The following is a 27,203-nucleotide window of genomic DNA, read 5'->3' as shown; positions in this document are numbered from 1 at the left end:
TTAAAGGATCACTCTCTAATCAACTCTGAAATCATCAACCATGAAGGAGTAATTATTCCTGTTAGGGTCCTGAATGAATGAAGTGACAGTTACCAAACGTTCTCTAGATTAAAGGAGTATGCTATATGCTATAAAGAACATATTTCCGGTTCTGCTTAAAAGGACTATTAAGGGCCATGGAGGGGCATATGCATTTTTACAAGCAGATTCCATTAATTTTCTTTACAGAAATTTTTCTTTTGTGATGACAGATTTAATAATTTCTCAGTGATTTATTAAAGATATGGGATTAACAAACGGAGATCTTTTCTGACTGAGTAAGTCACAGTGAATAGATCCTAAGTTCAAATACAATATCATGTTTTCCTAAAATCACATTTATGTGTAAATCTTGGATAAAAATAGTATATCAAAGGAAACCTAAAGTGTAATAAAATTTACTTATATTGCAGACATATTAACATGACAAGAGGAAAGGGAATAATAGGCTAAAATTAATATATAAAGTTTTTTTAAATCAATTTAACATAAAATGCTCAGAAATAAAAAAGATGAAAGATTATTAATCTTAATTTGATTTCTATGAAAACTGCATACTTACATTAATAGAAATTTTTCATCAACAAACCTAAGAAGTTTTTTTCTTGATAGAAAATAGTAGAATTTACTAAGTCTTTGCGACTTTCATTAACTTTCTTCATTCAGAAAATTTGAGTCAGCCATTATTTTTTGCCAGAGACGAGCCACTATGCTTTCTATTACATTACTTTAAAGATAAGCCCCAGAGCTTTCTTGTGACTAGGGATTCATGTTCTAGAAGACCCAGAGAAACCATCAGCAGAAATGCCTCAGGTTTAAGAGGAAGACAGATGAGGAGAATGTGGTACGTGATGGTTACAATCAAGTGATGGACAGTGATTGGCTACCTTGTATATTGAAGGTTAAACCAATGATATTTCCAAGTAAATTTGACAGAGGATTAAAAAGAGGAAGTCTCTAATGATTCTACATTGTTGGTGGGAAGTAGCTGGAGGGACGGTTATTTAGTGAAACGGCTGGTAATGAAAAGCAGGAGCTCTAGTTATTCCTACTGGGCAGCTATGCAAACTAAGAAGTCAGCCCTGGGGACCTAGACATAGAAGATGGCTGTATTGACAGTTTGTAAAGCCGTTGGTTTGACCGAATGACTGCACAAGTAACTGAGATTAGAGAAGAAAAAACATAATTATTTTGTTCCTGTACTGATGGTAAAAAGTACATAAAATACATTTAATACCTGAAGGGTAAAAGTAGATATGAAGCTGCTCATGATCTGTTCTATATGCCTAGCCTACCTGTATTATATACTACCTTTAGTTATTAGCAAGGGTGTTTGTGTGTGTGTGTGTATGCATGTGCATATATGTGTGTGCACGTGTATGTGCATGTGTGCATGTGTGTGTGTACATGTGTGCATGTGTGCCTCTGTATGTGTGTGTCTGTGTGAGTGTGTCTATGTGCATGTGTGTGTGCATGTGAGCATGTATGTGGATGTGTGTGGGTGCATGTGTGTGTATGCATGCATGTGTGCATGTGTGTGCATGTGTGTGCATGTGTGTGCATGTGTATGTGTGCATGTGTGTGTGCATATGTGTGTGCATGTGTATGTGTGCATGTGTGTGTGCATATGTGTGTGCATGTGTGTGTGCATGTGTGTGTGCATGCACAAGTGTGCATGGGTATGTGTATGTACACGTGTATGTATGTACGCATGTGTGCGTGTGTGTGTGCTTGTGTGTGTGTGCATGTGCATGTATGTGTGCATGTGCACATACGCATGCATGTATGAAGTTTTTTAAAAGCAGGTGAAAATGCAGAGAAGGGAGAAGCACCATGCCACTCCAGTAGTGGAGGAGGCTAAGGCATGCGATGAACAACTTCATCCAAAAATGCAAGCTGAAACATCCCAAAATGGGACGAATTACTTTCATCTTTAAAAATATCTCTCATTCTGAAGATATCATGTGAGGTGCACAGAAATATCTGAGATCTACAACATTTTACAGTGGCACCCTTCTGCCTAGAGGTTTTCAGTTAATGGCTGTCAAACTGAAATACTGAGGAAGCTTGAGAAGAGAAAGTCAGGTGGAGTAGGATCCAAATGAGGAAAGCTTGCCATCTCGGTCTGTCAATAGTGTAATTGATATTCAGTTCCGAAGTAGGTCCGATGTACTGCAGACTGAGAACTGGTCACTTTAGCTAATCCTGCAAAGGCTGTTGGTGACTTTTGGGAAAGCCAGTGCCACGGAATGGAAGTAGCTTTGGAGCAGTAAGAGTATGAGTGAGGTGGAAACCAGAAAAGGCCAATTACCACTGGGGGCCAAACCATAGTAGCAGTGGAACAAAGGCCACACTATCTCCTCTTTCTAAACCTCATCTCCCCCACTCCCCGTCCATTCTACAAATCATTTTTCTACACACCCAAAAATGAAATACTTAGGCTAATTTTTCAAAGTCATTTTCAGAGTTTAGATCTCACAGGCATGCTTATTTTTATAACTTTCATTACCAGCTTCCATTCTTTCCTGAGTAAAAACCTTTGTGGTGCTTCTGATTGGATGATCTTACTCTATACATACACCCTCGTTGTTATTTATTTATTTATTTATTTATTTATTTATTTATATATCGGATAGTTTATGTATTTACATTTCAAATGTTATCATCCCCTTTCCCGGTTCGCCCCTCTCCCACCCCTCCCCCTGCTTCTATGAGGATGCTCCCCCTCCCACCCACCCACTCCTGCCTCAACACTCGGGCTTTCCCTACACTGAGGAAAAGAACCTTCACAGGACCAAGGGCTTCTCCTCCTGGGGTCTGTTCACTTTGATTATGCTGTGCCTGTTTCATTGGCATACTCTTCGAGGTTGCTGATACCAACTGGATTTAAGAATATTCTGAGGGGTTACGCTACTTTTTGAACTTCATTCCTCCCACTACTCAGTGAAAAGTTTCTGATGTGTTATCAATGACCTCCAAACCTTTTTATTGTCCACCCAGTACCACGGCAACCCTGAGTCCCTGGGAGAGTTAGTAAGACTACAAGCGCTTCCAACCATCTAAAGCAGATATCATCACATAATAAAGAATGATTCTCCAGAGGAGAAACCTGATTATTTGTTGGATGAAATAATTTAAAATTGCATTTTAAAGCCAAATAAAATAAACACAGAGTTCTTAGCCATCTGAAGGTAAACTTGGCATGTAGTTTACTTTACCTACTGAGGACCAGTCAACTGCTGGACCGGATGCACTGCTGAGCAGCCATTTATCAATGGAAAGAAACATCCTGACAAACTTTCCCCATTTATCTGCCTGTGAAAAACGCATTTTCTGAGAAAAGCCATTTTAAAATCCGAAGGGCCATCGTCAGATGTTTTCAGGTGGTCCGATTTCCTGTGCCAGCATGGCTGTCAGCCCACCAGTATTATCTGCAATGGAAAACATTACAGAAGGCACTAGACGTTCAGAGCTCCCCATGGCCTCACAGCGAGGCGGATGTGCTCTTAAAGTCCTCTAGTTTCAGCCTAAGACAGACACCCTCTAGTTGTCAGACCACAGGAAATCAGAAGTATGTTAAACAGCCCTGAAAACTGGAAGTTGGACAGCGTGTTGCCAGAGGAAATGTCTTATCCAATGTTGTGATTTGATACTCATGGAGGTAGGAAAGGAAGGGAGGGAAAGAAAGAAGGACACACACAAACACAGACACACACATACTGAGGGAGACAAGGGACAAGGGAGGGAGAAGACAAGAGGGGAGAGAAGATAGAGAAGAAGGAGAGGGAAATGAGGAAGGAGAGGGAGATGAGGGAGGGAGGGGAGATGGGAGGGAGAGGAAGGGAGATGAGGAGGGAGGGGAAGGAGGGAGAGGGGAGAGGAGGAGGAGAGGGAGAGGGATGAGGGAGAGATGGGGAGGGAGGGAGAGGAGGGAGGGAGGGAGGGGAGATGGAGGAGGGGAGGAGGAGGAGGAGGAGGAGATGAGGGGAGAGGGAGATGAGGAGGGAGAGGGAGATGAGGAGGGAGAGGGAGAGGGAGATGAGGAGGGAGAGGAAGGAGGGAGATGAGGGAGAGGGAGGAGGAGGATGAGGATGGGAGAGGGAGATGAGGAGGAGAGGGAGAAGGAGATGAGGAGGGGAGAGGAGGAGAGGGAGATGAGGAAGGAGAGGGAGATGAGGGAGGAGAGGGAGGAGGGGAGATGAGGGAGGGAGGGGAGGGGAGGAGAGGAGATGAGGAGGGAGGGAGATGAGGAGGAGGGGAGAGGGGAGATGAGGGAGGGAGGGGAGGGAGGAGGGAGAGGGAGATGAGGAGGGAGAGATGGAGGGAGGGGAGATGAGGAGGGAGAGGAGGGAGGAGGGAGGAGGAGGAGGAGAGGGAGATGAGGAGGAGAGGAGAGGGAGATGAGGGAGGAGAGGGAGATGAGGAGGGAGAGGGAGATGAGGAGGAGAGGGAGATGAGGAGGGAGAGGGGGAGGAGGAGGGAGATGGAGAGAGAGTCTAAGGAAGCAGCCCACATGATGAACAAACAGCTGGCTGATTCTTTATACCCGAAACAGCTTGGGACTGACTATGCTCACAGGATCTCTTGGCAGAGTGACTTGGTGAACATACCAAAGCTGTGAGGACAAGTGTTCTCTTGCTGAAAACTTCATGGTGCTATCCTGGGGCTGACTAACCTAAATGAACACGTTTACACAATTAAAAAAAAATGTTTGTGTGAGAAATTCACTGATCCACACATAGCCCAGCGTGGTTCCCTGTACCATTTACATCAAGGAACCATCGAGTCCAGAGTCCAACATATTCAATAGGTTCCTCTTTCACTTCAAATTGTTTGTGAATAGGGCAATCCAGGGAAGAGGGGAAAGAAATTCAGGCACACATTCAAGAAACAGAGTAACCTTTTGAGGGTGCTGATGTTAACCTTCAAGAACTTCCTGGACCATTTACTCTTTCTTTAAACATTTAATTGATCCTTCCTCACACAGAGGAAACAATGTAATTTAAAACACATTTTTTGGCTCATTGGTTAGACGCTGGAACCGTGGAATATTAGAAAATGCAGGTAAGCCTCAAGATCTCCAGCAGCAGAAGATACTCAATGTTGTGAGAGTCAGCCTTTTTGTAGAGCATTCTCCCTCCAATGTGTCAATTCCATGAGTCGATTCAACACTAAATATCAGAGTTCGATTCAGTTTGCTGGAGGGTTTTTTATTTTTACTCAGAATGCGTTTCAGCCTAGTCTGGTGTGTGTGTGTGTGTGTGTGTGTGTGTGTGTGTGTGTGTGTGTGTCTGTGTGTCTGTGTGTAGCATCAGAATTGTTTTCTCCTCTCAGTGTTTGCTCTATTTTTCCACTGCCTGAAGTAGTTTATTGGCAGTCAGTTTGTAAAATGCTCTCTGGGGTTATCTAAAAGTGGAATTCTGGGATGGAAATACATATCATTGACTTGCCTGTCAAAAAATGTAATTAACACAGATGATATACTGTCCTCCAAAGCAGATGAGGATTCCAGACTGACCTGAGTCAAGACTCTGCAGCGTATACACAGACTTTACGGCGTTCTCCTCCACTGGGGCTCAAACACTCCACACTTAACAATCCGGTGTCACTTTCACAAGTGCTTTCGTGTGCGTATGCTTCACACAAAAGTGTGCATGGCTTCATTTGGATGTGGTATTCTCAAAGCATACTACCAAATCAACATTTATTTTATAATTTTGATTTGATGAATTACATTATAAGTAATATGCCATTCATACAGAATGTAAGTATGTGATTTATGGAACTGCTCACACACTGACAAGTTGGTTTCTTTCTCTTATTATATTTCAAAAAGGGCTAGAAGAATGTATCCATGTGTATTTGAGCTGGTAGATTTTCCCTCGCATAGCTTTTAAAGGGGAGAACTAGGTTTCTCCCATCTCCAGAAGCTAGCAGGCTAAGGTCAGAGGTCAGCATAGCGCTCATCAATTAGTGAGACCTCTCTTCCTAGATTTCATACTCTAGTCTCGTGTTCTTTCTTGGTGCAAAAGAAGCTAGCACGCTGGAATCTTCTCATGAGAACACTAATCCCCCTCAGGAGGACACCATCTTTATGGTCTAATTACCTCCAAAGGGCCTCCCCACCTCCATGTATCAACACACTAAATCAGACTCAGCACATACATCTGGGAATGGACAATGGGAACTTTTAATATACTGAATATATTCCGTTCATATTATTACAATATATATACTTTGTACAAAAAAGAAATTTCAAATCAATAACCAGGCATGTTCTCATTCTGAAATGCATTGCCCAATTCATGTTTGAGATGTTAGTCAGTTAGCTTTAAACACTCATAAAAATAAGACATGTGACAAAACTAGCCTTGTCCTCAAAGTGTGTTTTCAGTATTGGGGATTTATCAACCTAAAAACTGAAAAAAAAAATAGTTTATCAGTATACTTCTAGTTAACATTTATCATATTATGAATAATAGAATTTTTAATATATTCTCATCTATGTTCAGTTGTGTTTCGCCCATATGCCTTTCTATGTGAAGGTGTCAGAAACCCTGGGGCCAGACTTACAGATGTGTGTAAGCTTCCATGTGGGTGCTGGGAACTGAATCCAGGTCTTCTGGAAGATCAGACAGTGCTCGGAACTACGGAACCATTTCTCCAGCCCCATAAATGATAGGATTTTATCAGTTGTTGATGAGCAGCCATAATTGTGGTTTTTCTCAATAATGCTTTTATATCTCTGTCCCGATTTATTGTTAGTTTTGGGGCTTTCTTTCCCTTATTGATTTAAAAACACTATTAAAGGTACCAAGGACTCTACTTCCTCTGTTTGTGGTAGCTCTTTTATTTAAACCTACAGTTATCTATTCTTCTCTGATAGGTTGTCTGTTCTTTTGTGGGAAGTTGATAGGCTGCTGGGAGAGGAAGAGACACTTTCTTTTAGGTGTGTAATTGCTGTTGTGTGGATCATGCTTCAGAGAAGTCCCGACATGCAAGAGTTAATGGATATCACACTGTACTTGATTGACTTTAAGTGCATGTGCACATGTATGTGTGCACATGTACACACACACACACACACACATACACACAAACTTGGGTAGGAAAGGAATGGAGAAAGATCTGAAAAGAGTGAGGAGAGGGAACTGATATGATCAAAATACATTGTAGGGAATTCTCAGATAACTAATAAAATAAAAAAAATTGAAAGAAAGGATTATCTGCTCCTGAAGTAGGCCTGTGAAAGCACACCAGCTTTTTGTGTATTTGGGCGAATTCCATTTGTACTTGGAAAATGGGCTGATCAAATTGTATTTCTTCTGGTGTCAATTGTGCTGTTATTTTTGTTTAAAAAATATCACTATCACATCCAGGTTTAATACATTTTCAGGCAATCTATTTTCCTTACTGTATGTAATAGCCTGTGTAAATTTTTGTCTTCTTGGTCTATCAATTACTAAAAAATATATAAATCATAACAAAAACAAATCTATTGGAATGTCTGGGAGCAAAGATTTATCTAGTTTCCATCAAAATTTATCATTTTTGCTCTGTATATCATCTCTGAAATATATTTCCCCATTTGTCATGGGAAGATTTAAAAATCAGAATTATTTTTAATGCACTGTGGGGGGAGTCCTAGCTTTTTCACATACAGCCTAGCATTTTTCTTACCAAGTGTTTTTTTTCTAAAACTATATAACAGATTTTTAAATAATTAAAAACCCAATTTGTAGAGAACATTATAGTTGATTTAGTACTTAATTTCTGGAAATGCTATGAGAAGCAAGATGATGAAATGGCTTAGAAGACACAATTACAAATAAATGCAGCATCCAGTGTATGGAGCAGGGGAGGAATGAGCCAACCGTTCCACGCACGTGTATTGAAAGGCTCAATTACTTTACCACACTCAGGTGTGTGAGCACGAGACTGCATCTGCAGTGTGGGAAAGAAGGAGGAAAAGTAAGTCTGTAAACCATTTTCTGCTTCATGTAGATTCACATTTCTTTGATCAATGGGAGACCAAGTGCTGACGACCCCTCCCCTGAACTGCTGGAATTCACCTCCGCTCGCTATATTCGCCTGAGGTTTCAGCGGATCCGCACCTTGAATGCTGACTTGATGATGTTTGCTCACAAAGACCCCAGAGAAATCGACCCCATTGTCACGCGAAGAGTAAGTGCTGAGAATCGCATTGGCGCCTGAACTGTGCCCATCTTCCTCACGGTCTGTCTAGACGTGGAAAAACCATTTTGGGATTTGTAGAACCATTTATCATTAGTGACCTTAGAACCTAGCAGACCCTCCTTTGTACCAATCCGAGCTCTGTGACTTATTAATTACATGGGATTTACCTAGCCTTCCAACATTTTTCAACTTAAATTTCCTCTTTTTAAAATGAGCACTACGGTATCTCATTCATAATCATCTTAAGGAACGACATTAGTTTCTGTCTCTTTACCTAAAGAATCTGTAATCCTACAGTTGGCTCTGAGCAGCTACGTGTTCAAGTACAGGGCCTTTGAAACACTTTTGACAGTAAGTCACATGAAGAAATAAATTTTATATATTTAATGTACACAGCTGTTGTCCTTGTGGAAACTATAACCTAATTCAGTAGATGTAGATTCAGCAGGACTAGAGTTGACTGTTCTTGAAAGTTCCAGAGATGTCAATATTGCTGGTCCAAAGACCAGGCTAACAAATATTTATTTATTAAGGGCTCCATTAGTTATGAGCTACACACACACACACACACACACAGAGAGATACGTGTGCACACACACAGCTCTGCCATGGGGAAAGGTGATAAAAATGATTCTACAAGTGTTATTTTTTTCTTTAGGAACACAATTAACATATGCCTTTCAACAGTTGTCAACCAAAGCTAAGGCCTTGCTTTATTTCAATATCAAACAGACAACTGAAAACTCATTATGAGAAAGATGACCAGCCTGCTTACCACTCCTGATTTTGATTATGCCCAATCCTCCCTAAGCACTCCACACTCTAAGCACTAGTTTGTGTAGGGTCTGGTCCCATACAACCAACCTATTGCAATTGTTCAAGTCAGTCTTGAATCCTAAGGCACAGTCATGGTAAGCAACCAGTGTACTTGATGACTGCAGGTTGTAGAATAAGAAAAATCACAGTCAAGAAAAAGAAAAAGAAAAAAAGAAAGAAAGAAAAATCACAGTCATCTGAGCCTAGACCTGTAGGTCAAGCTCTTAGATCTGGATCATATGAAAAGCAGACTACTGTCACCAGAGAACTTACTGATAGCACACAAGTGTAAATTTCTCATCCTTCTTCACCTGCTCTCTCTCCTCATTGCTCAACCTACCCATGGGTGACCTCTCCATCATCACAATATAACTGCTGCTGGAGTTTTAATTATCTCTACCCAGCATATGGTAGATATTATAGCGCCTTCCATTTTCCAAACTTGAAGCCATTTTACTTTGTATTATATTTCACCAGATTGTCAATTGCTTTATGCAGAAGCAATCATTACTTCACGATACTGTTTGGATTCTTCACAGATTGAAACAAAACACCTTTAATTTTCTTTTTAGCATGAAGAAGTCTGAATAGTATCATTGTGAGGTTTCTTCTTTGATAAGTACATCAGGGAAAATCGAGGAAAAAATTATTGTTACTTTTTATCATCTTTTTTTTTCTTTTTTTCTTCTTTTTCTTTTTTCTTTTTTTCGGAGCTGGGGACCGAACCCAGGGCCTTGTGCTTGATAGGCAAGCGCTCTACCACTGAGCTAAATACCCAACCCTTTTTATCATCTTTTACAGGGCTGAATGGTGTTTATAATAGCAATGTACATGAGCAGTTGAATATATATATATATATATATTTCCCAAAAGTACTCAAGTTAAGTGAACACTACATGCAAATTTAAATAAGGAAAATAGAATATTACATTTCAACTTGTCAGATTCAAAATCAAAAGCAATGTGTGCTGACACTTAAAACTTTTTTCCTAATTTTAAAAGCATTCACAAAAATACTCTTAAGAAAATTTGTACCTATGTTATTAAGTCATGAAATTAACTAAAGAGAGGTTTTTTTTTTTTTTTTTTTCTTTTTTCCGGAGCTGGGACTGAACCCAGGGCCTTATGCTTCCCTAGGCAAGCGCTCTACCACTGAGCTAAATCCCAACCCCGAGAGTTTTTTTTGTTACCCAAATTTCCCAGAATTTCCATTAGTTCAAAGTATAGGTATATGTAGGATGATGTCATTGTGCAGGTGAAGGCAGGTACAGGAGAGAATGAGGCCAGTCATTGGATGAGACGGAAGGATGGGCAGGAGAAAAGTTTTAGAAAGGCAGAGGAGACTTGAACGAGGAGAGGGAGCAGCCTAGGGAAATTCCTCTCTGCATATTTACAGATTGTTATGACTATTCTTTTTTTTTTAACATTTATTTATTTATTATGTATACATCATACAGCTTTCTGCCTGCATGGATGCTTTCAGGCCAGAAGAGGGCACCAGACCTGATTGTAGATGGTTGTGAGCCACCATGTGGTTGCTGGGAATTGAACTCAGGACCTCTGGAAGAGCAGTCGGTGCTCTTAACCTCTGAGCCATCTCTCCGGCCCCTGTTATGACTATTCGTAAGGGATGGATGTATACAGGATTTTGTATATCTAGATGGGCAAATTACATCTTATCTAGGTGGGTGGTTTATATCCTTATCAATTGGTTGTAAGTTTATTGTGTGGGTATATTATGGATTGAGATTTTTTTTTATCGGATATTTTTATTTACATTTTGAATGTTATTCCCTTCCCAGTTTCCAGTCCATAAGCCCCCTATCCTATCCCCTTCCCTTCTATAAGGGTGCTCCCCCTCCCCAAACACCCTCCCTTCCCACCTTCTGATCCTGACATTCCCCTACACTGGAGGGTCCAGCCTTGGCAGGACCAAGGGCTTCTCCTTCCAGAATTTAACATGTAAATCTGATTGCTGGGTTACAGTTTATTGGGTCTTGATTTTACTGGGTGGCTAGAACCAGGGAGTCCGTGGCTAGCAGAGAGCCACCAGGAGAGAGACTAATCAGAGATGAATTAGCCACAGTTCCAATGGCTTTCTGGAGTCAGAACCATATAACAAATAGCATAAAACATGCTACTATATGCATATAACAGTACAAAGGGAAGATAAAAAATAAATATGGAGAAGAATAAATGATTTTAGTTAGGAAACTCAAATACATGTCCATTATTTTTACTAACATTGCCATATCTCCTTGTATATTGTTGTACTAATAGAACTTTCTTTCACAGAGAAGGGTATTTGGATACTCAGTGAGAAAGTAAAAAAAACTCCAGTGCTTATAAAACCTTATACACATTAATTAAAATTTCAATTTAGTCCAGCACTGTAATTATGAATTGTATTTTAAAAATAGCTGATGGTTTAAAATGAGCATGACTGTAGCTTTGTATTAATTTCAGATGGGAAAGTGATGGTAAGAACATTTTAACATAACAAAAAGGCAAGTTCTCAGTACATCAAACTTTCACATTCCTCTTTTTTCCTTCCAAATTTCTTGTGAATCTTTATAGAAATTATGTGGTTACTACCACCGTTTCCCTTAAAGGTATTGTTCTGTTTCAAATTTATCAAGTAAAAGAGAACATTCTGGCTCATAAATACTTGGTTTCTCTTGATCACAACTAAAGAGGTTGTTTTTGTTTTTGTTTCTGTTTTTATGAGAAATTGTGTAAAACAACTTTATGAAGAATTACGACGGTCCACAGCCCTAAGGTGAAAGCTGCTGTGGCAGTGGGTGCTCTAGCCTGAACATGGTAGTGCCCATGGGAGAGAAATCCTGGAAGGGCATGTAGCATAAATCAACAGCCTTTCCTGGGGCTAGCAGTGTATAAGTAGGAGTTACTTAACCTCAGGAAACACAGAATGCTTTTCAGAAAGTCTGAAGGCAAAATGTGACATTTTAACTGACTGCCCTGCGTCCCCCTGCCCGGTCTTCCTGTTCTTCCCTTTCAGCAATGCTAACAATATTTCTTTCTGGCTTTTTTTTTCAGTATTACTATTCTGTCAAGGATATTTCAGTCGGCGGGATGTGCATCTGTTATGGTCATGCCCGGGCTTGTCCACTTGATCCTGCAACCAATGTAGGTATATTTATAGGATGCTTAGGAAAATGAAATGCCACATTGTGAAATACTTCAGGAGAGGCTTACTGAAAGGAACTGCTGTGAATGGGTGTCAGGTCCCCACTTAGATGCTTTAACAGGAAGCCTTGCCAGGGTGAAGTGCAGCTGGCAGTTAGGATGATAGACTTTGAATCCAACGTCACTACATCAAGAAACAGATTAGTTTTCTTTTCCCATAAAGGTTCCAACGCGGTATCTATTTTGAAGTCTTTCTAGCTATGACAGCTTGATGCATGATTTAGCTCTTTGAGAATGGCTGCCATCAATCTACCTGTCCAGTCCTTTAGAAAATTTTTAATCAAAAAAAAAAAAAGAATCATGCAAAGAAATGAAAATCGTGTGCATATAGGTATCCCGGTGACAGCAAGCTGACGTGGATAGGGACACTAAGAAACCAGGTGGAGAATATTCAGGTGTTGAGACTGTCAAGCTAGAGCAAGCATGAAAGCTTTCATGTAGAATTTTTTCATTAATGACAATGAATGTATTGAGTGAGCATAACCTCAAGAAGACAGATGAGCGTGTGTTTTTCTCCTGTCATAAACAAACTGGTGAAATTCAAAATCACCAACTGTGTAGCCTAGAGAAGAGATGTCGAATTGGAAAATGAGCGGATATCTATAAGGCCTTGCAGCTTTCTTTCCATCTATTAAAATATACTACAAGTAGCATTATACTCAAAGCTACTTTTCTGATGAATGAGTTGCATCCTGTTATCTCCTAGGAAGATGAAAGACTCTGCTGATTTTCGTGGACGAGGTTGCCATGTCGCTTGCTCCATGGTACCTTTGTTATCTATCAGTGTCACTGGTAAACACTGTTTTTGGAGAATTGAGAGTACAAAAAGCAACCTTGGAAGGACTGTGAATAGATACAAGAACACAGGACACAGGTTCCATAAGGACAGTCGAAACTCCCATTTTTCCTAAGTACCTAGGTGCTCAGTAGAAATGAAACGTGATGTTTTGTTATTCTGAGCCTGTTAATGAGACTTGAAGAGAACTTTACAATAGACATACGCTCCAGAAAATAAAGGCTCAAAGGGACAGAAACTGAGAAGTCAGTCTTCAACGGGGCCTCCTTACTCCTTTTAGAACCATAAACTTAGTGATTCCAGCTATGGCAAGGACCAGCCCACACGAGTGCAGAACCCAAGCACTGCCATTGTCTCCTGCACATGCTGACCAAGATTGTAGATTTTTGCGTATAATCTAGAAGGTTTGAATCCAACTGTCACGTGCCATACCCGCCTTTCAGGGACAACCCCTCTTCTGTGGTTCTGTACAACCCTCCAAACTTACCCCTCTCCCTTTGTGACTAGAAATCGCGCTGTGAGTGTGAACATAACACCTGTGGGGAGAGCTGTGACAGGTGCTGCCCCGGATTCCATCAGAAGCCATGGAGAGCTGGGACCTTCCTGACCAAGACTGAGTGTGAAGGTAGGTTCCTGACCTGAGAGAACAGCCCTGTGGTTCTGCTTGGCTAGGGACACGAGGGCCATCTCTGTGAGCGACTGTTGACGAGGCAATCTTCTATTTCAGTTACATGTTTTAGCCAAGGCCAGAGCTAGTAAATTCACCACCCACCTGTCTTAAAACCCTCAACTTTCTTGGGTTTTTATCCTAATTGGTTAAATATTTGCCCAATGGATATTAATTTATTGTAAATGTTTGGATAATTGGAAATACAGGAAAATCCTTGTATGCTTTTTGTCATCAGAAAGTACCCCATACCTATAGCATACAACACTGACATGAACATACAAACATATGTAGACACAAAATCACACAACCACATGTAAAATGTACAATAACATACAATGAACATCAAAAACAAATATGCATACAAATGCATACAAACATGAAAATACACAAAATACATATACAAGCATATATATAAATAAAAATTCAGAAACTCAAACACATATAAACACACAAAATACACAGAAACACAGAGAAATAAAAAGAAGCACATAAATACACAGACATACCCCTGTACCTACATAGCCACATACAGGATTACACATAAAGACACAAAAGCGTGCACACACACACATAGACAGGAACGCAAACAGAAGCAGACACACATACTCATAGAGACACAAGAGACAACAGAAACACCCAACACCCACATAGGTGAGTGGAAGCAGAAATGAGAAGTCTGTGAAGCCTAGATTCTATGTATTAGCCTTCTAAGCACAGATACTTCTGAAATGGTCTTCCGTCTGTATTAGCTGTCTGGGTCCAAATAATCACTTACAATGCACCAAATAGCCTTTAAACACTCATCAGCTAATATGAGGGTCCAGCCAAAGGTGAGGGATTATGTTCAAGCTAGAGCCAGGCTATTAACCAAAAATGAAAGGATTCATTAATCACACTTAGGGTGTGCATGGCTGATGAGCAGGAGCCGGGAAAGATAATGGAAGGTGACAAGGATGTCAAGACATGAAGCTTTGTGGACATGAGTATCCCTCTTTAAATTGACATTTTTAAATTGTACGGATTTATGGGGTCCCATGTGCTAGTTATATATACATTTTGCATACTGCTAAAACCTTAAACCGCTATCATATCTCATTGGTAGTGCTATTCATTCCCTCTCCTCTGTGAAATAGGCATTATATTAATTATCATTTTGTATAATAAGTTAGATGAGACAACAGAAGCTATTCTAGTTAACACTAAGTTAGTAAGCAGTATGCAACCTTCGCCCTTCTCGTCCTCCCACCCGCTCTGCCCACTTCTGCTAATCAACACTCTCAAATATAATGAGCCTATGTCTATTAGACCAAGCATATAAGCGAGGCCAAGTTGTATTTGTCTTTTGGTGCCTGATTTGTTACACTTAACATACTATAACCCAGTTTGATTCATTTGATGGTGAATAGAATAATCCTTTTGCCTTAATAGTATTCCATTGTGCACCTATTCCACATCTGTTTCCCTCAATAACTAGACATTGCCAGAGTACATTCCAGAAATGGAGTCCTGTGAAAATTCTGAGTGCTTGTGAGAAAACTCTAAGTAAACAAGATCCTGGGGCCTCAGTTTCTTCAAAACACAGAAGTGCTCTTGGAATTGGTTTTCATGCTCCTCAGGGGTGTAGTGAGTGGATAGGAGTGAGTTTACCTCAACTGTTCTTATTCAGGTGCCTCTATGGAAGAGCAAGTTTTTGCCACCTGAGGCTTAGCCTTGTCCCAGCGTGACTCTTCATTACCATAAGAGTATACATTTTGTGATGCTCTGAGTGAGTTAGCTACTGCAGGAGACTTTCACTAGGCCCTACTCTCCCAGGTTCACACTGCCAGCTAGAGTGATAAACAGTCATTAGATTGATTCCATATATTGACTGCCTTGAAGAGTGCTGTAATAAGCGTGGGAGGGGAAATGTGGCTTTAGCATACTGATTACCAATAGTCAAAATGCTCTTAAATATAGATTCTTCATAGCAGCACCAATATAGAACTACTTACAATGAAGAAATACCTGTGGCGATTATTAGCACAATTTAGGCGGTAGCATTTGATGGACAATGGACATTAAAAGATAAGACAGAAATGATAAATAGTGAATGACGTGCTAATCAGAGTTCATACTTTAAATCATTATCTTTGAGAGAAAATGAATGTGTTTGCCTTCTTCTGAAGGAACTGACAAAAATGACTACCACCCGTGTTTATGTCCTAATTTGGCTAAGCAGCCCACCCAGTGACGTGAAATGAAGAGAGTTCTGTATTTATAGACTAGATTATCTTAGATCAAGAGAAGACTCAAACACAGACCTTTGCACAACCGTGGACTCACACTTACAGGGAACCAAATTCAGCTGAATTCAGTATTAATATTTTAGTGAGTCAACCCAAACCATATAGTTTAAGTTCAAGAATATGGCAGACTTACTATCAAGTAAGAAACACAAGCCCTACACATTGTGTCTAAACATTGCATATAAACCAATTCAGCTTATGTTTATCGTGGACCATAAATATTGGACACAATGAGACTTTGAGACAATTGAATAAAATATTTTCCAACCGTAAATCACACTTCTTTTGAGATTTTTGCTGCTACACATGTTATCTGTATTTGGAGTATCTTTTCTTTCTTCACTTAAATTGTCCTTTGATATGCATCTAATTGTTTCTATCATTAGTGGACATATGTAGAGGCCTAGCTGCCATTGAATAGTCAGATACCACTGGAGGGCCACTATTTGCTCTCAGCCATCCTTGATCTAGCAGGATCCATCAGTCCTTCTATAATTTTGAAATATCGGGGATTTTAAAGTCCTTTATTTGTAGGGTACATTTCCATAGTCTGAAGATTAAAGATTTTCAAAAACCAGAAATTAATGATAGATGTCTTAATCATAGGCCTAGCTGAGGATCACACCGTTGGCAATGTATCCATTTCCAAACATAAAATGTCTCTTTCCCAAGTTTAGCATTAGGAAACTCTCCTGTGATAGGGAAACTCTATATGTATAAAAGATAATCACTAATTAATTTGAGTTTAATTTGGATTTTCATTGATCCATCTCATTTAAAGTGTACAAATATTCTGTTACTAAGACTTTAAAGCACATTTCAAGGATTTTCTGTGGGGGTAGAAGGTTACTGAAGACAGAGTAGAAAATGGCTCATGCAAAGCAGACACCATCCCTGTCCTCTGCAGCCCACATATCCAGCGCTGGCACAGTGCCATTGATGTTGATATATAGATTGAGGGTCCTGGTTACAGGCTGAGGACAGCCACGAAAACATTAAATATTAGTTCCCAGTCTACAACTCAGCAACATCCATTGTAATTATTGCGTTGATTATAATTCAGTATTGTATCACAGTTTCATCTACACTGCCAGCAGAAACGCTCACTGTTCCTTACAGTATATATTTGAAAGAGGATGTTTGAATATTTGTGTGAATTTTTCTAAACCCATAAAATCATTTTTAATGCACACACAGGATCATGTTCATTTCTGTGTCTGCCCCTAAATAAAGCTTGAAAAACTACAGATATAATGAAATTATATATCTAAATTGAAAGTCAGCAGGCTGGAAACAGTTTTTTTTTCAACAACCATGACAAGGAGCTATCATTCTTACTATATTGGAAAAATCTTATGTGGCAATAAGAAAAACAATAACACTGTTATAAACAAATACCAAAAGAGTTTTATGTTTTTGAAAGTATAAATGGCATTCATAATTTAGACTAAAAAGGATGACCCACACACCAATAAAGACAATCGAAATATTGTTTGATTTGTCAGTGTATGTCTTCATCCTCCTAATATGTGTATGCTTACTGCATCTAATAATGGTTTTAAAAGCATGATAAAATATAGTTGTGAGGTTATAGAGCATGACTTTCACCCCATGACTATGAGTAGAGATAATATAACATTTTAGGATGCCCATTTGTCAGTCTATTAAAATTCAAGTTGACATAGCTTTAGTCTAAAAAATTTACACTTTCAAAAATTTAACCCAAAGGTGGCATCGTATATTTTTCACAGGCCACATTCTAGTTCCCATTGTAGTCTTTTTAATTGCCTTTACTAATTTATTTCTTGAAGAATACCTCTCCAGAATTCTTTTTAAAGTAGTTTGCACTTACAAAACAAATGAAAGAAGTAAGTCATAAAATGGCACCAACACTTGAAATGTCTCCTTAACACAGGAAAGTGTTTAGTTTCGTAGATCAGATCCTAACTCTCAGCCTTCCCCTGGACTTCAGTATGTGTGAACTGTTGCTTAAGGACAAGCCTCCTAATAACCATAACTGCCCATTAGCAGGGTGCTGACACATACCTCCTCTTCTTTCTAGTAGTTCTCTTTGTAGCCTTAGGTGATACCTATGCGATAGGCTAAGAACAACTATTAATAAGGCCAGGCAGTTTAGAAGAATATATACATACATAAAACAGCTGTGTTCATACATGAACACCTGTGTGTGTGTGTGTGCCCATGCACACGTGCACATGCACACCTTCTGATACACAAACTCAAATCAGTGAAAGAACACAGAACCAAATCTTTCGGAGGCTTTACAATATCTTTCCCTGATTCTTACCCTCATAAAAATGACCCATACATTTCAAAGCTTTACACAGCCTTTGCTGGGAAAAGTTGCTCGCCTTTGCTCTGTCTAGAATCCCTACCATATAACATGAGAAAGAAAAAGAGGGTGGAGAGCAGGACAAGCTGATCAAATGCGTTTAAAAGACATTATGGTGAAGGTGACACGGTGATAGCGTTATGGTGATGGCATTGTGGAAATGATGTCATTGTAATGGTGGTGTATTCGTCAGCTCAGCAAATGCTTTTAGACACCCCCATCTGCTAATGACTACTGACTGTCTCATGTTTATGAGAAAACACACTATATAAGGACATTATTCATAGCACATAATTGCTAACCCCGGGCAAGTTCATCTGATCCACACTACCTCAGGATCTCACAAGCTTTGTCTCCCTCACCAACTAGCTCATCAACTTTTGTAATCCATTTATTCTATTCTAAGTGTGCCAGACGCATACTTACCCCTCTTCACTTTAATGTATTTGTCTTCCTCAGAGTCTGGGTGAATCTCCCACTCTTGATTCTTTCCCAGCATTGTTATCTCTCTCTACTGGAACTCCCACCTAGCATTTCCTGCCTTATGCTCATAGGCCATCAGCTTTTTATTGATGGTTCCACCCAGCGCACAAAAGATTCTCTCTACAACCTACCATGTATTTGTCTCATTGTTTGGGAAGGATCAGAGAGGACTGTAGCAGTGTTTGGAATGCAGATTCCTGAATCTAGTGATGAGGGTATCTCATAGCAAAATCACCTGTCTCTGGCTTGGTTTAGTGAGGTATGAAGAGAGTTGCATTGTAATTGAAATCAATAATAGCAAATGTAGAATGACTATCAGAGATTCTGACCTATTGCAAAGGGTTGCTTGTTATTGATGATGACCAAAAGGATATATTAACTCCTCCCTGTCCGTTTACCCACAGGATATAGTACAGAGGGTCACCTATGGGCATTATCCATCATAGATTATGTGGCTGGTAATCATTTCATGGTTTGTTCAATAATTTATCTGTCATAATAGATTGTAGGTCAAACTATATAGAATTGTAATTATATTTAAAAAACCAGTGAATTATTGGCATTTTGCTACTCAGCTAAATTTATAGATTTTAATTATTTCAAATTCCATTACAGGAATGAATATATATATATATGTATAAATATGTGTATATATATAGTAAGAATGCCTTTTAATAGATTTATGTTTTATGTTATATGGATAATAAAATAGTTTTAAATATATTTGAAGCCTGAAATTAGTACTTACCACTTTGTATTCTGATCGTAGCATGCAATTGTCATGGAAAAGCTGAAGAATGCTACTATGATGAAACTGTTGACAGCAGAAATCTAAGTCTAAATATACATGGGAAATACATTGGAGGGGGTGTTTGCATCAACTGCACACACAACACGGCTGGGATAAATTGTGAGACGTGTATTGATGGATTCTTCAGACCAAAAGGGGTAAGGAACACCTATTTTCATAAAGTTTTATTTTTGCTTTTCCACAAAAAGTATCTATCCCAAACTAACAAGATGTATAAACCCTGGACGCCATACTTCCTAAGGTGACGAGAACTTTTCTTATCTCAAAGTGTCACACCTCCTTATGGATGTGATATGTGGTGCTACGGCCACTCCAGAAATGTCTGTTTTGCCTTTTTCCAATTGGATTTGATTCCTGAAAAACTATCTTCTTATCTTAGAACACTAATTAGGTTTATCTCTCAGTAAACATAAAACAAACCAACAAACAAAAGCAGTAGAATCATACAGTACTTATTCATTTGTGTTTTCATTTCTCACATGATAACATTTCAAGATTTATTTATCCATGTCCTTATAGGCACCAATGATTCCTCATTAAGGATCTGATAGTATACTTTTGCATGAGCAAATAAAGTCATTCAATCCATTCTCCCCTCATTGAATATTTAGGTGATTTTCGGACTCTGATTAACAAGCAAGTCTATGCAGGCCAGGTTATGGTCATTTTAATTTAGCTTCTGGAAGTACTTAAAAATAAAATGGTCATTCCATAGGACAGGTCTATATTTAAGTGTATAAGAAATTGTCACATTGTTATCAAATTATCAATGACATTTTACAGGTTGGTAAAAAATATTTGATGTGTGTGAGTTCCTGCTCTTTATGGTTGACAGTGGTTTTGGATCTTAGTCATTCTCAATGGTTTGAAACTCTTTCATATATTTAATTTTGATCTCACATGCCCGTTGGTCATTTGTGTGCCATCTATCTTGAAGCACATGCTCAAGAAAAGATACCTTTTTCTGGCTTATAAAATTTTATTTTTCAATTTTAGTCAACATCTTGACCAAATTTTTGGACATATGATATAGCCATAGAATGTGAATCAATTTGTACAGACACTTAGTACACTTAGTGTCAAGTAATGCAGATTCACTCATTTAATACGGCATTTGGAATAAGACTCTCTTTTCAATAGATTATCTGAATTAACATCATTGTAAAAATCACTTTGTTTACTTTTTCAGATTATAATTAAATTCTTTCTCACACCCCATTATTTCCTCTAAATTCTCCCATGTACTTTCTACCCACCCTTTCAGGTGTTTTTAGTTAAATTGTGGCCTCTTTTTTCATTAAGTGGTATTATATACATGTATGTGGGGTTCTGTACAATGTTACTCGTATGTTTTCAGACTGGCCAGGTGCATATCAGTAGAAATACTCATAGAATTTTACAATCAAAATTTCAAATAAAGATAACATTGATTGCTCTTTGTTTAGAATCTATATATAATAAGGAAAGAAAGAATATCATATTAAAGTTGAGTCGTTTTATGAACACATCATTTCTCCATGTACTTTGCAAAAATTGATTTGTAACAATAATTTTTTAATAGAGACCTTACATATCTTTAATTAGTTTAAATGGGCCTTTTGGAATTTTTTTTGCATCCAAAATAATGATTAATGGTTAGGTAAAACTTTTTCCCAATTCGTTCATGCTTCTATTAAGAAAAATTAATACCGAGTTTATCATCTGTATTGATTGAAAATGCATTTGTTTGTTCTAGTGATCTTAAGGTAATTTTTGGAATTGCACTTAGACTCTCATCTACAAATAGTGCCAGGCTCACTCCTTACTTTGCAAGATTTATTCCGATGTTAAATAGAAATGGTGAGAGGTGACATTTTTATTTTCTTCTCCCTCTGAATATAAACACAATAATTCACTATTGAGTGTGATGTGATTTATGGGATTTTTATGGATCCTGTTTATCAGATTCAGCAACTTCTCTGCTCCTCCCAGGTAGCTGAGCATTTTTATAATAAAAAAAAAAAAAGGCTGAAGCATTTTGTCAAATGTTCTTCTGCATCTTTTAAAATAAATATAAGTATTTTCACTTTCCCTGTTGGCTTTGTCATTTGTATTCACTCGCAAGACGTAAAAACAGTTTTGCGTTTCTTTATCGAGTATGGTTAATTTATAAAAACAATATAATTTTCACGCAAGGTGTGATTTTATTTAGTTAAGGACTTTTGTCTTGCTGAAAAGGGGATTTGGAACTTTAATTCTTTGTTTTTACAATTTTTTTGTCAGTCATTCATAATAGGCTCTACCAGCCTCAAACAAAAGAGCTGGGAAATGCTTCATTTTTTTTTTTCAGATTAAAAAAACATTTGTGTGGGATGGAAATTAAACTGGTTCCAAACATTAAGTACATTTTAGACTAGAATTCCCAAATAAGGTTCCTGAGCTTTGGATTTCTCCCTTTTCATGGCTGCTTATAATGAAATTTGGTATTAATTAATTTTAAATTAGATAAACAGCTAAATCTAGATTTTATTTTTTTTTTTTTTTTTTTTTTGCTTCTTGCATCTATGGCAAAGTCTCATAATGTAGGTGTTATCAAATTGAAATTTCCTACCCAGGGGAGAAAGATTAAAGAACTTGGAAGGGCTAGGAACCCTACAGGAAGACAAATAGAGTCAAACTAACCTGAACCCTTGGTTCCCAGAGACCAAGTCACCAAGCAAAGGGCACCCAAGGGCTACACATAAGTAGCAGATGTGTACCCACTTAGCGAAATTGGATTGTAGAAGTCCACCAATCCGTGTTAAATACTTATAATTTTATCAGAATAATTTGCAACGTATTTTTAAAACTAATTTATCCTGAATTGTTCGCTGAGTTGAAAATACTGGCATGTTTATTATGCCTGATTCAATCCATATCCATCTTTCAGGTGTCACCAAGTTATCCAAGGCCGTGCCAGCCATGTCACTGCGATCCAGCTGGCTCCCTTAGTGACGTCTGTATCAAGGATGAGAAACACACCCGGCGAGGTGAGGCACAGTGAACTGTCACACTGAGGAAACGATGACCAGATGCCAAACATCATTTTTTTGCGGAGAATTTTTCACTAATTCCAGTCACACAGTCGGGATTCTGACATCAAATGGTGTACTCTGTAGGACCCCATTTTTTTTTACCATAATAACTTATTTTGTGCTGAACAGCATTGTTTGAAAAGCAAACAAAAATATTGATCATCTGCCTTGATGTGTGTGTATAATAACGTGTCACTTTATTATAAAATAAATTCTTAGAGATTTGTCATTAACCACATTAATTGTAGAAGTGTCACAGTGGTCATTATACTAACTCTGATGTCACCAAGCAGTGCAGTCTTATGGGAGCACTGTCATCTATGTGATGTATCCTTGATAAAAATGATGATATATGACAATCGTGTGTGTGTGTCTGTGTGTGCGTATGAGAGAGAGAGACAGAGAGAGAGACAGACAGAGACAATCGTTTGTGTGTTTAAGAGAGAGAGACAGACACAGAGACAGACAGAGAGAGACAGACAGACAGAGACAGACAGAGAGAGACAGAGAGAGAATAGAGAGAGACATAGAGAGAGACAGAGAGAGAGACAGAGACAATCGTGTGTGTGAGTGTGTGTATGTGTAGAGAGAGAGACAGAGAGAGAGAGACAGAGAGATAGAGACAGAGAGAAACAGAGACAGAGACAGAGAGAGACAGAGAGACAGAGAGACAGAGAGAGAGAGACAGAGAGAGACAGAGACAGAGAGAGAGAGACAGAGACAATCACAGAGAGAGAGACAGACACAGAGACAGACAGAGAGAGAGAGAGAGAGAGAGAGAGAGAGAGAGAGACAAAGACAGACAGAGATGGGGGAGGTATAAAAAGAAAAGGTATTTATGTATAAAGCACACATATTATATATATACATATATATATATATATATATATAATGTTTTACATCCTGTTACTTAGATTGCTTTGTAACTTCACTGGTCCCAGTATAAGTTGGCAGTGTTGAGAGATGTACGTGCAGCCTTGGGAGTGAATGAAAATCACACTATGGGATGTAGGTGACATCACACCTGTGGGAAGGGTCACAGAGGGCAGTACTATGAGGCGAAACCAAGTACTTCAAGGATTAAAATTCACAATAAACTCTCAACGTCAAGGAATCAAGTGTGACGACAGAATGAAATTAACATTTGAGAGCTACATTCAGGCCAGCTGCCCAGGATGGGTACCATATTGGAAGTAGCAAATAGTAAAGACCGTGTACATTTTCGCCCTAGTAACCTTAAAGTTAAAGTCTGTCATCATGAAGTCTTTTTCTCCTTAAATGACAAAAAATTCCCAATGGGATTATGAATAATATTAAGTTCCACACTAAAATAAGTATATTGTTTTAAAAAATCTATTAGAAATAGAAAAATTAGGAAAATACATATATGATATACTGGTAGTTTAGAAGCAACAATAATAAAATTGTATAAAGAGAAACAACCTAATACTGTACTCCTCTTGCCTCACCTGTTTCCTTTTACCGGGTCCTGAAGGGGAAATGGGGACACTGATAATTGTGACTTTCCATGTGGGAGATGAGACTTGAACCAGAGTCCTCTGGACGAGCAGCAAGAACTCTTAACCATAGGCCCATCTCTCTAGCACCTATAGTTAGTACTACTTTGAAGCAAAACTCAAACAATAAAATCCATCTTTATCAATATAAACCTAGTGTTTATGATTCTAAGTCCTATTTCATGGTCCTAAATAGTATTTACTTTTCCTCGTCCTTTCCTGACATAGACTCGTGTCCTCTGTGTTTAATATTTCCAGCCATGTTCCAGACCCCTGTGCACCTTATGCAAGCCTACTCTTGATAGTAGTGGAACGTGTGCTTGTCTTGTTTATCCTCACTATTCCTCTTTGCCATGTTCTTCTACACTGTGTCATTGCATTCCATTGTGCTTGTCTTTGCTTCATGGAGAGCACAGTTTATTTTATGGGCATGGATGTTTTGTCCGCATGTATATGTATGTGTATCTGTATGTGTATGCATATGTATATATGTATAGTAAATGTATACATGCATGCCATGTGAGTGTCTGGTACCAGCAACAGCAGCCAGAAGAGCTGGCGGAATCCCCTAGAACAGGAGTGACTGATGATCGTGAGCACCATGTTAGTGCTTAGAACCAAACCCGCTCCTCTGTAAGATGTGCAAGGGCTCTTAACTGCTTAACCATCTCTCTAGCCACTTGCTTTTAATACATTTTACAGATACATAGAACTACTATGTTTGCATAACCACTGCGATTTTTATTTAGGCCCCAAAAGACTCTCTAGTTTTAGCTTTAGTGACATACATGAGAAAAGAAAGTCATTTAAGCCTGCATGAGAAAAGTTCATATGAACTCAGAGAGTGAAGGAGAATGCACAGGACCTGCACTAGGCCCTGTTTGTGGATATTACAACTTCCAGTTTAGTGTTTTTATTCTTGGGCAAGCAAACTAGTGGATCTCTAATGCTTGTTCCTTCTCTCGGGGCTCTTTTCCTTGTGTTGATTTATCTTGTCCAACTTGGATGTGATAGTTTTCGTTTTGTCCTGTAATATTTTATTTTGATATGAATAACAAACTAGCCACTAGGGTAACGGCTAACAACTGAACTGTCACTTATACCTCCTAGGAGAGGGAAACTCAGTTTTCTTCAATAGAGCAACGCTGGGTATATTAGCTGCTCCAGGGCAGTCCTCATGTTTTGGAGTAACTGGCCAACATATAACGGACTCCACAGCTTTCGTGTGTACTTTTATTTAGATAGAGTTTCGTGTGTGTGTGTGTGTGTGTGTGTGTGTGTGTGTGTGTGTGTGTGTGTGTGTGTGTGTGTTGTGTGTTCTTTATGGTGGTGCTGTATTCCGTTTTTTAGCTTTTGCTGTTGTGTTAGGTTTTTATTTGTGAGAAAGAACTTAAACTTGAATTGGTAGGGAGCAGGGAGAATCTGGAACGACTTAGGGGTAGGGAAGAATATGACTAACATACATTTAAATTTAAAATTGCTTATAAAAAATAGAATCTTTTTTTAAAAAAAAATCTAATTTTGTGATCAAAATCCAATTTAACAGTTACTGTAATTGAAACCTGAAGAATTAAATCCGTTTTCCCTTGACTATGTTGACGTGCAATGCTTCTTCCCTTAGGGTTGAAACCTGGGTCCTGTTACTGCAAACCTGGCTTTGGAGGCATGAACTGTGATCGCTGTGTCAGGGGTTACCGTGGTTACCCAGACTGTCAACCCTGTAACTGCAGTGGCTTGGGGAGCACAAACCAGGACCCTTGTGTTGGGCCCTGTAGCTGTAAGGTAGGCTGGTTAATTTGATTATCCCACTGTTGAGACTTAGGACAGCTTCTGTTATGTCTGTTGCTACTAGACATTTGTAAAGCTTTTCCTGGGCACACGACTATCTATTATGTGAATATTACTCTATGCGTCATTAAATGGTGGGCAGACTCACTACCACACCTTCTATCAAGTGGTCTATGTTATTTCTTAAAAAAATTATTTTCTCCCATTGTGCAAAAGTGTTTCAAACTAAAACTATATACCTTTGTATCTGCTTCCTAAAAGAATTCTGTTGAGGGTTTAATTTTGGATTTAAAAAAAAATAATCCTGAAAAATCTGAATGAAGACAGGTCTTTAAATTTTTCACCATATTTGAACTCTTCTGTCTCATCATCAAAGTGAAAGAAGGCCTAGTGGAATTGATTAAAGATTTGATATGTTCTCCCAAGGGGACTTGCAGGAAGGCAATTTTATTTCTTGTACATAATCAGCTAATAGCTCATCAGGTTAACACTAAGAGACATATTACACCTGTAGCCTCCAGACACATAGGAAACAGAAGCATGCACAAGTCCAAAATGATAGGACTGGTTTGCTTCAGCTACAGAAGTCTGTTCGTGGTGTTTTGATTAATGTGGAACTGTATTTTCTGGGTGAATGAGCAATCTTTTTCAAATAGTGCCATTCATATTATTATAAACATGAAAATACTTTTAATATCCTCAATGGAGCCTTATTAAAAGCAAAGACATTTAAATGAAAACCTTCCTTTAGTTTATTAATTTATTACACATATTTAGGTATACATGGTAATAGTAATATATATTTTGGTGTGTACAAATATTGTAGCATAACAAATATTTGTAATATTAATTTAAATGTGTATCAAAAAACATTTTAAATGCTACATAGTATATTATTTGTCTATTTTATGTATATTTACTTACACACGTATAATAATAATAAAACTATATAAATAAAATGTTTGTGTAACACACATGTATTATATTAGAGATTATTTAAGCCCCTATCTTGGTCTATTAAAACTGGACCACTTATTGGCTATACAGTGACCAGAAAGCTGTTATAAAGGCTCTCATGTGTTGAAATATAATAAATTTTCTAGATTTAGTGTATTGCATTCCAGTATTATCGGAAATGAAAAATTGCTCTCTCAGACCAGTACTGAGCCCCAGTGATTGAGTAGTGGCT

General features: G+C 38.5%; 1 protein-coding gene across 1 annotated transcript in view; it reads left to right on the top strand.

Moving 5' to 3' along the window:
* Lama2 (laminin subunit alpha 2) overlaps window positions 1-27,203 on the top strand; it is a 470,233-nt gene that overhangs the window by 82,161 nt on the left and 360,869 nt on the right. Inside the window, exons 6-11 of the mRNA XM_032895270.1 lie at window positions 8,044-8,223; window positions 12,109-12,198; window positions 13,562-13,679; window positions 19,615-19,793; window positions 22,565-22,664; window positions 25,848-26,008. Coding sequence (XP_032751161.1) covers window positions 8,044-8,223; window positions 12,109-12,198; window positions 13,562-13,679; window positions 19,615-19,793; window positions 22,565-22,664; window positions 25,848-26,008 — 828 coding nt within the window. The remainder of the gene's footprint in view (window positions 1-8,043; window positions 8,224-12,108; window positions 12,199-13,561; window positions 13,680-19,614; window positions 19,794-22,564; window positions 22,665-25,847; window positions 26,009-27,203) is intronic.

This window comes from Rattus rattus, chromosome 2, assembly GCF_011064425.1.
Source record: "Rattus rattus isolate New Zealand chromosome 2, Rrattus_CSIRO_v1, whole genome shotgun sequence".
Lineage (NCBI taxonomy): Eukaryota > Metazoa > Chordata > Mammalia > Rodentia > Muridae > Rattus > Rattus rattus.
This window is presented reverse-complemented; position numbering and strand designations above follow the sequence as displayed.